General features: G+C 39.9%; 1 protein-coding gene across 5 annotated transcripts in view; it reads right to left on the bottom strand.

Annotated features, from left to right (window-relative positions):
- Positions 1 to 12,752, bottom strand: part of AMPD3 (adenosine monophosphate deaminase 3) — a 38,069-nt gene that overhangs the window by 11,469 nt on the left and 13,848 nt on the right. For all 5 annotated transcript variants that reach the window (XM_074543436.1, XM_074543438.1, XM_074543437.1 and 2 more), the window contains exons 7-12: positions 7,076 to 7,270; positions 6,697 to 6,828; positions 5,624 to 5,787; positions 4,338 to 4,464; positions 3,381 to 3,544; positions 1,256 to 1,376 (exon numbers count right to left, since the gene is read on the bottom strand). In XM_074543436.1, the coding sequence (XP_074399537.1) occupies positions 1,256 to 1,376; positions 3,381 to 3,544; positions 4,338 to 4,464; positions 5,624 to 5,787; positions 6,697 to 6,828; positions 7,076 to 7,270 (903 nt within the window). The remainder of the gene's footprint in view (positions 1 to 1,255; positions 1,377 to 3,380; positions 3,545 to 4,337; positions 4,465 to 5,623; positions 5,788 to 6,696; positions 6,829 to 7,075; positions 7,271 to 12,752) is intronic.

Genomic DNA, 12,752 nt, shown 5'->3' with positions numbered 1-12,752 from the left:
CTTTGTTCTTGGTTACACTGAAGAATACAGAGAATTTTCCAGCATTAACCAGAAAAAACTCACTTATAAAGGAACTCCTCAAAAATTACAGTAAACTCAGTACAAGTCTGCCACCCACTGACCAATTATTTTAATTATGAAACAGTGCCCTGAGGATGGGATGAGTGATGGTTCTCATTAACTAATGTGCCAGGAACAGCATTTGTTCTGTCATAAAACATTTGTTCTATCTAGAATATTGTTGTGTCAAACAGCTGTGTTGCATTTCTTGATAAAAAATACTAAAATCCTTAAAGAACTTCTGAAAGAACCCTGAAGTACAGAAATGCCAATCAGAGAAAATGACCTTTGTCCCCGTAGAGAAAAAATGAGAGCTTTCCTTAACTTCTTCTGGGACTAAACCAGGGAGCAGTAGCAAGTCTAAAGTTTTAAATTTTGTTCACATAATTTTAACTCTGCTTGGAGTATCCAGAAATGGGTGCTGCCAAGTCTTTGACATATCTGAACAGTTGTTCTTCCTTCCCTGTGAAGACAAAGCTGTCTTTTTGTACCTAAGGAACAGGAAGTTCAGTAAAGCTTATTTATTTCATTGAATCATGAAATAGTTTGGTTTATAAGGAAGTTCAAATGAGCTTATTTATTTCACTGAATCTTGAAATAGTTTAATTTGTAAGGGACCTTAGAGATCATCTGGTTCCAACCCCCAGCAGTGGGAAGAGACACCTCCCACTGGACCAGGTGGCTCAAAGCCTCATCCAACCTGGTTTTGAACACTCCCAGGGATGGGGCAGTGACAGCTTCTGGGCAACCTGTGCCAGGGCCTCATCATCCTCACAGTAAAGAATTTCTTCCTAATATCTCATCTAAACCTACTCTCTTTCAACTCCCCCTTGTCCTGTCACTACCTGCCCTTGCAAAAAATCCCTCTCCAGCTCTCTTGTAACCCCCATTTAGCTACTGGAAGGTCTCCCTGGAGCCTTCACTTTTCCAGGCTGCACAACCCCAACGCTCTCAGCCTTTCCTCACAGGAGAGGTGCTCCAGCCCTCTGAACATCTTCATGGCCTCCTCTGGACTCCCTCCAGCAGGTCCACGTGTTCTGGTGTTGGGGGGGATCTGGGTGGAGTTTCTGACCAAACTGAAGAGTTACTTGTGCCTTGCTAAGAACGTGAACTAATGAAAAATGCCCATTTGGTGCCGTCTGTTTGAACCAGTGATGGATGTCTGAGCACACACTGATTCGTTTAGGAACAATACCTTTTTCAGGAGCAATCCATGAGAGATATTGTCTGCTGTCAGAAAGGCAGAAACAAGGTGTGTGATAGACCCAGCCTCTCCACAGTGAGGTCGAAACAGGAAGGTGCACATGCCTCTTTCCCTGAAGAGATTAAAAGCAAGTTTCACTTAAAAGAAAGCACTGTTCTTTATCTATTTGGTATATAACTGCCAGTAATAGGTAGATTAAAAAGAAGAAAGTTAAGTTATATATTCTCATACAGTTCAATGTGACATGTACCCAGTTCTGCCTGTAGTGGGCTGCTCAAAAGGGCAGTTCCCTCTACCCAAGCTCCTTCTACCACCAGACATATTTGTGTCTTCTTGCCTTCCCCAGTTACATCTCATTTAGCAACTGTCTACCCACTGACTGAACAGCTACTGAATGGATTTCAGTGGAGTGAACTGACAGATGGAAAATTCAGTAAACCCATGCAACCTGTGGCTGCGGAATTTCTGGTTCAAAGTGAGGGAAGAAGGGGAAGCACATTGCCAAGAGTTAGCTAACAGCACCTAGTGTGATCAGAGCCTGCCATCTCACCAGGTTTAGTGTAGCATAAAACCACACCTTCAGAAACAGAGGTGATCTAGGAATGTTAGTTATTACACCAGACTTCCACTGTAATTTCTAGAATTACTGAATTACCTGCATTAAAAGTGATGCTCGGTTTGAGATTACAATGGACCCTGTTAGTGCAGACAAATGTCCCACAAGTATTTGGAGATATTCAAAACACAATTTCAACAAGGAGTGTTAGAATATAAGGCAATTCTAGGGTGGAAGTTAGTAACATTGCTCCTGATGTGAGGATGTAATCCATCCTTGCTGATATTACCAAAGATATAAAACAGTCTTGTCAGGGCTGTGTTGACTCAAGCAGGGTGATTAACAGGGTGAACAGTTAGTGACTCATTGGTGAGTTCTGTCAGTATCTCAGCTGTAAGGAATATTTAATGATTATCTGGGGGCATTTTAATACAGTAGTCAAAATTATCTTGAGGTAAAAAAAAAATGCATTAGTTCTGGCAGAATCTCTCTTTGGAACAGAAAAAGCATGTAGACTACAGAGAATGTAAAGGAAGTCAGGAGAAAGGGATGACTTTCCTGCAGCTACCTGCTGTGCGTCCTTTTCATTATAGAATTAAAACAGCTACACCTGATTGTTGCACATATGAGGTAATTTGAGGTGGGTGTTTGCATTATGAGTTTTGATCAAATAGGACGATTAAAAAATGCTTGAAGTAGCAGTGGGAGAAGAGAAATAACATTTTGAATGCTAACTTGGATAAAACTGTAAAATGGAAACCTGTGCACCTTCTATAAGAAAATCCAAAAATGTTTTCTACATAACTAAAGTAATCTAAATAATGAAATGAAGTGAACCAAATCCCTTCAGGGTAAGTGATGACACTCTCACACTAGTGGACAACCTCACTGCCTTGGCTGGAGCTGTGCAGGTCAATGAGTCAGCTGCAAATTTAGCCATATAACCTCACATTGAATTTCAGGCATTCCTGAGACTGATGCCAAAATCTGCTCTGACAGGCTGATGTCACGTAACTCTCTGCATTACTTGCCTAGACATTGGTCCTAAAGTTGTAAAACTGAGTTGAGTCAAGAAGCCTGCTAAAGGAAGTTAGCTGGATGTGCAGTTTGTAATTGTGTCCAACTTGGTCTGTCTCTGAATGCAGCAGCCCCTAAGCCAGTGTGCCACAATATTACTTTGTGTCTCAAATTACCAGGAGATAGCCAGACACCAAGAGGCAGGTGCATTGTATTTGGGAATCTGCTGCAAAGCCAAGCAAAGGGCAGTGAGTGGGTTTTGTGGGGTTTCTTTTGTTTCACTTGGTATATGCAGTTTTAAGGCGTTAAACTCCAAAATAAACAAAAATATGAAACCAAGATATTAATCTGATGCCTCTACAATTTCTGATTTTTTTGTTTGAATTAATTCTATCATTAGTATTTTCAAAATATCTGAAGTACTCAACTCTAAGTAATTCAAAATAACCCTTGCTTCAGAAGATCTGTAATCTAGACACTGAAATTCTGAGAGAAAGATATTGATTTTCTGGGAGCTTGTAAAATACAAAAGTGTCTACTTACCTTCTAAGGTTGTTTAGCAACATGATGTTGACATACATATAATACAAATAATAGCTATATGGGGGATTCTTCTCACTGGTCCAGAGGTCAGGGTTAAGGCTCTTGTCAGAGAACATATGGCCACTGTGTTTGGATTCATCATCAACACTGTCAAAGCCAGTCACCTGGTGGGAGAAGAAATTCCCAGAAATAAGGGGCTTCAAGAAGCAAACTTCAGCGCCACTTACTCTTGCTTCAGGACTTGTTTGAACAAGCATCCAGTCCCTCCTCCTTCATTTCCATCCCTATCCTAGCAGTCCTGCTGCTCTGCATCCTACCATACCATGCACACAGCAGGAATAACATGTTTTGTCAAAATTTTACCCATTTTTTTTCTCCTGAAACAAACAGGAAGCCCAGGTGCACAAAAGCCTTCAAGCCCCTGGGGGGGTTTGCGGAGCTGCAAAACTCCCTAAGATCCAGACTAGAATCCTTTGAACTCATCTGATGTCTTTGATAAGCAGCTGGAAGCAAGAGGTTCCCAGCAAACCTCAGAGCTGTGATCTGAGGCACACTCAGAAATGTCTGTGTTATCCTTGTCCCAGCAGCAACATCCCACTTCTCTCCTGAGATCCATCACAGTCCACACAAAGCTTCCTTTCCAGCTGCCTCCTTCTTGGAGGCCAGTTCAGAATCAGCTCAAAGTGCCCATCCTGGATGATGATGCACAAGAGCATGTAAACATTTTTGGTCATTAATGAAAGGACAAATAAATAGCTGCTGAGCTGTTTCTGAGGAAACAAACAGGTTATGCGACAATAGGACCTCACTCAGACTTGTACTAAATTATGTGTCAGGGTTTTGAGTCAATAACAACACAAGCAATCTGTGGAGAAGGAAACTTTTTTAGTGTATGGGAACAGAAAAAGAGCAGTAGAGGTCCATTTCATATGAGAAGGAAAACCCAAACATACTTACATATTTGAGGAATAGGTGCAATTCTTTATGGTCTTTGGGATTGATTGTTGCTTCAAATAAAGGTACAAAGATGTTCTCCAACATCTTCCCAAAACTAGGCAGAATATTTTTGGACCTAAATATGTCACTGAAGGGAAAAAAAAGACACATTCTTTAATAAGTTTGTATTGTCCTTCACTTTTGTATTTTCTGTTATTTGTGTACATTCTAGAGCTTCAGTTCCACCAGGATTCAGAAATTCAAAGTTTATGTCGGGGCAGATTGTCTCTGTGCTCTGTTTCCTGCACTGCCTGGCACTCTGCTTCATCCAGGCTCTACTGAAGCTCTCAAGTGCTCCAAAAATAGAGACAGCATGCAGGGGCAGATGCTGCCTCAGAGCAGTGACCCTGTCCTTCACAGACACCCAGTTACTACCAGGGAAGATAATGAGCCACCTCTCATTTTTCCTAAAGCTGTTTCCTAAAGCTGTAACTACTCCAAATGAAAGCAGAACACTGTGCTCTGGTGAGCCTCAGAAATAAGGGATAGTACTTCCATGTGCCACTAGGTGCATGGCTCATTCCAAGTGCTGACTGTGCCATGCATGGCAGAAATTGCCATGTAAGAAACTGAAGGAGAGAAACTTTCTCCCCAGTGAAAAGCACACTCTGGGGGGATATATGTGACTGTGACAGCTCCTTCTCTACTCATACCCCAACTGAGACTTTTCAAAACAAGAAGCTCAGCTATTAAGTCTGACAAAATTATCAGGGGAGACTGTATTACAACACACAGTATTGGAAACAAAGAAATTAAGTCCCAAAGGAAGCTTAAAAACTGAAAAGATCTGACAAAGATTTAAGTTTGGAAATCATCAGTCTGGGTTGTTTCCAAGTTCACTGTCATTTAGTTACTAAACTTGATGATAACAATTTGACAGAGCATTTTCTACTCCTTCATGGAATTCAAGAGTTGATTTATTCTTATTACTAAATTGTATTTTAATTGGCCTTTGAATGCAACTTGATTTCACCCACTTGTAATTTTTGGTTTCAATGTCTTCAGACCTACAAATAATTAACAGTAGTTTTGAATTGCATCATAAAGAGTAGATTCAATCCCCATCTCCTGTCTTCCACCCCCAGACTGTCAGGAAAACTGCACCAATGGTCAAAAATAAATCTCCCAAGCTATTGCTTATAAATAGAACTACAGGACAGCTAATAAGCCATCTAAATATTATCAGAAATTAAGTCCGTGGTATGATTTCAAACTATTAAGATTACCAAGAGCTCCTGATTACTTACTAGATTCTGGGAACCTGAATTATCCAGCGCATATTAGGGGAATAAACTTTATGCTTAATGAACCATTTTGCCAAGTTCAGCCATTCATCTGGAGACCGTCCATAAATGGATAAGCGGGGTTCTGTGTACTGGTACTTACTTTCTTCTAGTTCACGGGCTACTTCCTAGTAAGTAATAAATATATTTGCTTTAATATGGACACTGAGATCATTTACAGCTAGAAATATATGTATCATTGCATTTTCCTCAGAGCAAACATAACTGTATTGGCATCCTTTAAAGATAAGGGGAATCCCTTGTCTTTCAATCTATTGTTTTATTTTAGGCATCTAAATACTCTACTGAGGCAAGCTACCTCAAATATCATGTGAATATAACTTAACTGTACATGTAACTGGAAATAACTCTAACACCTCCTTTTAAAGCACAATGTTCTTCTGCAGTCCTTACTAAAACCTCTGTCAAACCTACTTTTAAAAGAGATAAATCAGAATTAGACTATATAAACTACAGCAAACATCTGCATAAAATACAATGGAGAACAATGGAGAATCTGACCCACAATCTATGGTAGCAAGCAGTTTTACAGCAATTACTTTTAGACAATACTTCTGTATATTCAAGAAGAGCTGACATCTACTACATCACAAAAACTACTAATTTTTTTGTTATAAGAAATTAATTTGAAGCTTGTTGCATGCATGTGCAGATGCAGATTTATGCAGAGACACTTCCCTACCAGCTCCTTCCCTAGCAACTATCAGTAGCCAAATAAATCCTAACAAAATACTAAACCAGTGAATTGACCCTCAGCTTCTCTCCATTAGTTTAAAACTACCCACAACTCAGCTTTGAACTCATACACAGTTTATGTGTACGTTTCTACCTCATAAAACTGTTCAGAAAGCAGCAGGAGCTGGCTTAGCAGAGAAAACGTCTTCCTCTGAGGAACTGCTGGAGCAAGCCCAATACTTGGAATCACTTAACCATACTGTTAGGTCTGTATGCAATTATGACAAATCTATTACAAACCTTCATTTCTCTACAGCTGGAAAAGCTTGAAACTTATTTACCTTGACCATCCGAGCAAAATATTCACCACCAATATAATTCTCAGTCTTCAAATACAAGTCCCTCAGCTCACTGGCACCAACTGGATTGTACTTGGAATTGAATTTGTCAAATCGATGGAATGTTTGACGTCCCTGGAGGAGGAAAAAGACCCAAATAACCATAGTTTTAAGAACACACAATAGTTCATAAATCAAATTGCCCAACATTAAAAGGCACAGAAAAGAAAAATCCTGTGATAACTTCTTTCAAACATGCACTGTAATGCACGAAATCAAATTCTGATTTAGTAAGTTATCATGCAAACATTGTAGGAACTAGAATTTTACACTTGGAAAACTTAGCTTTTTCCCATTTGTTTTGTCATTTCACTAGACTTACTGCATGGACATCTAAAGAGTCTACAGTGAGGTCATAGGGGTCCATGTGAAGGCTTTCGAAGACTTGCTTTAAAGTCATCTTCTTGCCTTTTTTCTCTGTAACAATCCTGTTGGGCTCCGTTTGATATGTGTGCTTAATAAACCTCAGTAAGTGCTTCTGGTTCATGCAGGCAGCAGCATGGATATGAGTGTCAACCTGAAATCAAAAGGTTATTTATGCTTATCATCCATCTACATAGACTTAATTAGCAAAGTATCTATGTCACTGACAACAGTAAAGCCTTATAAAATATTCCTTAAGCAACAAATGGTTTAGTGCCTAAGCAAATCAAAATGTTTCAGAACCCTGAGATTTTGATTTTGGTTGAATTAGTTGGTAAGGAGAACTGTAAGTAAAGTAGCCCTCAATTAGTAGTTTCCTATTTAAATAGGAACATTTTCAACAAGATACATTCTAAGTACTAATCACTGACCCTGGGTTCAGATTAAACTTGATATTCCTTAAAGGACACTCTGACCCCTTAGTATCCTTTTACTTCATTAATGAATCAACAATGCCTCTCTAATTATACAGTGTGGTTATAACTATCCTCATTGACTGAAGGGACTTGGAATTCTCAGCTGTTTCCAAAAGCAGAATTCATTTTTTCAATGATATTTCAACCATTTGAAACATCTTAGGTCACTAGTACTGAAGAATATTAATCTGAGATTTTTGTCACCATTTTTTCCAAGTTTAAGTATAATACAGCAACTCATAACACTGACAGACTGTTCAGATCTTTTTTCTTAGACATCTCTTCACACAGTAAGGGAGCGCAAATTCACAGAAGGGCTGAGAGTACTCCTTCAGGTTTTGTTGACAAATAAAGTATTGACAAGAAACAAATTATTTCCACAGGTCTTCTTTGCTTTTGCTCAGAAGCTTGCACTGCTACCTGAGCAGCCTCTATTGGAACACAAACCAAAGAAACAACTCACAAGATATGAGGGTGAGTTGTCATGTAAGTTTTCCCTGTGTAAGTCCTTAGTTAACACTAAAAGAACTTCTCAAATAAACCAAACACTCTGATAAGCCAGCTATAAGGAGCCACTGAACCTAAATGTCTGAAAGGACTCTCATGCAGGATTCCTCTGTCCAGGAAACTGCAAACATGGACAGGACAAAAGTGAGCCCAACACATTCCCCTTTGTGCAGTGACTCTGCAGTTTCACATTCTGCCAACAGAACTAATCAACATCCTTATCTGCTTTTAAGGATCAGCAGGAAACACATCACAGAGCACATGAATAAGCCACCCTCCTGCAGTGTAAACCTGGGTTTATGCCATGACATTCAGGCCACAGGAATGCCACTGCTTCACTTGGCACCTGGAGTCATTTTATTTCCATGTTATATATACACAAATTGTTGCAGCTTCACCCTGTGAATGTCAGTAGCATAAATAAAGACCAGGACATAAAACTGAATCCTAAACATTTAATTGTTAATCACTGTCTAATTCAAATATACCAGACACATTAAAGCTAAATGAAAAAGCAAGAAACATATTGCTGTCTCAAAGTACAGAGCATAATGTACATTATTAATGCACAGGAAACAATGATGTGTATAAACAGTAAACACACCTCCACACAATGTATTCTCACTCTCCTCAGAGTACTTGTATAGATATTTGAGACCAAGTGCATTTTATACATGTGCTTACTCAGGTTAATAAACCTTCTCTGGGTTAGACACTAATGGTGTTTACTGTAAACTCTTCCTGGAGCAGTGAAATACTACTGGGCTTGGTCAACTTGTTCAGTGAACAGCAGTTACCAGGCTTTAAATGCTAATGAAAGCAAGTCATAAACAGAGAATACAGGTACAGGGACCCTGAAAAAGTGTAGTTTACTGAATTTCAGAATGCAGTGGTTCCAGTAGTGGCTCAGCTACTGGAATTAATGAGTCTTGAAAAAAGTCAGAACAAACAAGACACAGCACTTCCTCCTTATGTAAATCAGCATGAATTCACTGCTGTTAGGAGGACAAGGATGGAAAGCAAGGAGGCTTTTTGTTTCTTTTGTTTGCTTGTGTGCAAAGATCACATTGCTTTTAAAATCCTGCTTCCTGTTGAGAAATAATTCTCTGGAGTGTGCATTTGCTGCTCAGTGAGCTCCTGTGACATCTTCTCCAGTCCCCACGAACACATCACACACAGCCCTAGAGCTGAGCTAACCACAGTAGGTTTATTCTGAGAACAAAGATCTGCCTTTATATATTTACTTTTTTTTTTGTTTTTACCTCCTCCTCCTCCTTCAACCTAAACATACATATCCACCAAAAGTTAAGAGACCCTTCTGGAATCTCCTTCATGCTTTTTCCAGAGAATATTCACTACTTTAGCTACCTTTTTTTACTACCCAGTATAATTTGACCTTTAAGAAAACAACAACTTCAGTAACAAAAAGTCATAGAAGACTCAAGTCTAAAGTCATAAGAGTATCACACAGCTTTTCTTCTCTATTTTATTTTTAGCATAAATGCAACTTTTTGGAAGGTTTTAAGGACTTGAGCTTTGAACTACCCTAGCACATATTTAGTGTGTATGCTCTTGTACATTTTTACCATGCAGGGTGCAATCCTACCTAAGTGAAGTATCTGAATACAGAATCCTCAGGCAGAGCTTAAGTGGGCTGATTTGGTTAGGCAGGTTATTGTCATTATCGTTATTATTATTATGTGAAATGTTATAATGCTAAAATATTGTTACTAATTTTATTACTATTTATTATGAAAGGCTTCTACTAAAACAATTTGAACAGACTGAATTCATACAAGGCTGACAAATAACCCCTTTGCCTCCTTCCTTCCTCCCTCCCCAAAAAAGACAAAGCCACTCCCAGTTTAAGATGTTACTATTTTGTTCCTCGTACAATACATAAAATAAGCTGATGCTTTTCTGGATCATGAGTAACACAGCCCCACCACAAGGTTTATTTGTTTCTATTTGCAAACATTCTCCTTCCATTTTCAAATTCACTTTAGTGCCATTCCAGCCTAGTTTCTCCTTAGTGGAAAAAAACCCCGGCTGCATTCCCTTAACCAGATTTCCTGTTGCACTGCTTATTGTCCCCTCCCCCAGCAGAAAACCTTTCTCTCAAGGTCACATTAATCTTCCATGGAAAGAAAAACAGAATGACTGACAGAAGCCTGTCTTGGAACACAGTATTATACCTTCAGTGAACTCACCCTTGTAACAAAAGGAAACAGTTGTTTACATAAAGGTTAAATTGTTGTAATTCCACCAAGTGATGGTGGACATCAGCTTCCTTGCACTTAAAGGATGGTAGAATTCCCTTCACTCAGCAATTCTCCATGTAATGCAGCCAGGCTTTCTTTCTCTGCAGATTCCTACTGTGTACAACTTACAGCTTGATAGAGTTCTCCTTGCCCTCCACATCTAAGCAGCACCAGCCTCCCTCAGCCACTCTGCCTCCTCCCTTTTCTTCCTGCATTCCTCCTCTTTCCTTCCACTGTCACTCAGATCTCCACAAAAGCTCCATCTCAGATCTGTCTTATGGATGCTTGTCTGTGCATATCAGAGACAGTGCTGCACTGAATTGAGCATATGAGCTAGATTCAGACTGATAAATACAGCAAAAAGAAATGCCAAGGCCAGCCCTTTTAATAACACTGAACTTCTCCAGGGCATGGATTAGTAGCATCCACAGCTGCAAACTGCCACATTTTCTAAACACATACACTTTCATTTGTAAATACTTCTAACCCAATAGCTATGGGCTGCATGAACTGGACACCGAATCCTCTGCACGCTTTACTTCGGTGCTGATGTGAAGGGGAATCATTCCTCATCCCACTGCTAGATTCCCTGCTTGTCAATACATTCCTACTGCATCAGCTTTTCTGACAGGATGCAAAGCTTTATACAGTGGGATTGATTTTCTCCTTGCAGTTCTTTAACAGGCATGAGAGGCAGAGGCACAAAATACTCTGTCCTCAGGTAGTGCAGGAATGCTCCTGGCAGCAGAAATAGTCCCTAGAGCTGTGCAGAGCTCCTTGGGAGCTTGTCTAATTCATATTTATGCCATGCAGAGCAACCCAGAAACAGGAAAGATGAGAAGAGGATCCCTGCATATCCAGCTTCTTGTCTGGCTGCAGAATCCAACCCGAGTGTTTGTATTCACACAAATACAGAAATACACTGCTGTGAAGAGAAAATCTCGTGTTCTTTTAATTACTGAAAGAGAGAGGAAAAGCTTTCTTTATGGTCTCAACAAAATTTTTGCATCATAATCATTGGTGCCTTTACCACTGATTGTATTTTGTGCTCACTTGCAAGACTGAGGGTAGAGACAAGAATTTGCCTCAGCATCTCTGCAAGGCAGGAGGGGAGAGGCAGCACTCAGAGCTCTGAAAGCACAACAGCATAAGAGCTTTGCTGCCAGCTAATAGTGGCAAGGCACCATTCCATGTCATGCTGAAGGGACATTCCCTTTGGATCTGATGCTAACCCCTAAGTCTTCACATTCACTGTCATTTACATGATGAAACTATTTCATCACCTAAGTCAGTTAAGTAGCTACTGAGGGAAACAAAAGAAACCAAAAATAAGCAAACTTAGAATGAATCAAAGCTCAGAGAAGATGAGGTATAGGTTCACTGTTCACTCACAAGGCTTGTAATCAAATGTTTAAAAAGCAGACATCTGCTAATTTCATTCAGTATTTTTTGAGATCTATAGAATTTAGTAGCATTTAACCCCACTCTAACTTTCCTTCTTACAAGTACAACTAGTGGTATTTCAACTCTGTGGTCATAAAAAGCAGCTAGAATTTACTTCCTCTTTGTCTAACCAATAATTAAAAAAATAAAAATTCGGTTGCAACGCCCTCATCCAATGGATGTCACAGCAGCTGTTGCAATGACATTCAGTGAGCATTCAGTAGGGCTGTAAATGCAGAAACTGCATTCTCCCACGCACAGCTTCCCACACAAGGTTGGGCACCTGCACTAGTGAGCCTGCAGGCAGGAAGGTGATGTGTAAAAGTCACTGCTAGGACATATCCTCAGGTCTGGTTTGCTGACACACTGAAATAGTGGCTATAGAAAGGAAGAATATCCAAAGAGGCTTAGGCTGGGATTTTTTTCATCTTTAGAAACTGTATCAAAGCTATTTGCAGTGAAGGACACCTGCCAATTCAGTACATGGATATCCATTACAAAGGCAGCAAATAATGTTGGATAAAAAAATCTCTTGGCTTCACCATAAAAAAAAAAAAAAAAAAAAGTGTCTGCTCTGAATTATCTGAGGCTGTTGGGCACAGAGGTCTACAGGAAGCCCTTCTCAAACAAACCTCACATATAGGACAAGACACCCTGGTATACAAACACAAACTCAGTTCTGAGTTTCTGTACCATAGAGCTAAACTCTTGTTCCTTCATTTCATTCTTCATGCAGGCAGTGCTATGTGGGAAATGTGTGTTGCCTGCACTTTGCTGTGCATCAGCTGGAGGATGTGAGGAATCCTTCTGATGGCAGACTCAAGAGTCTCCTCTACAGTTAGTGTTTTCCTCACAGACAGCTGTTCACCTCCTGTGGAGAGCCAAGGGCAGCCAGCCACACTGTCTCACCACCTGTGGGTTCTTGTCTGTCTACAGAAATACCCGTGTC

Source organism: Zonotrichia albicollis, chromosome 6 (assembly GCF_047830755.1).
Source record: "Zonotrichia albicollis isolate bZonAlb1 chromosome 6, bZonAlb1.hap1, whole genome shotgun sequence".
In the NCBI taxonomy this organism is placed as follows: Eukaryota; Metazoa; Chordata; class Aves; order Passeriformes; family Passerellidae; genus Zonotrichia; species Zonotrichia albicollis.
Note: the sequence above shows the minus strand (reverse complement) of the source record. Positions and strands in the feature narration are given on the sequence as shown.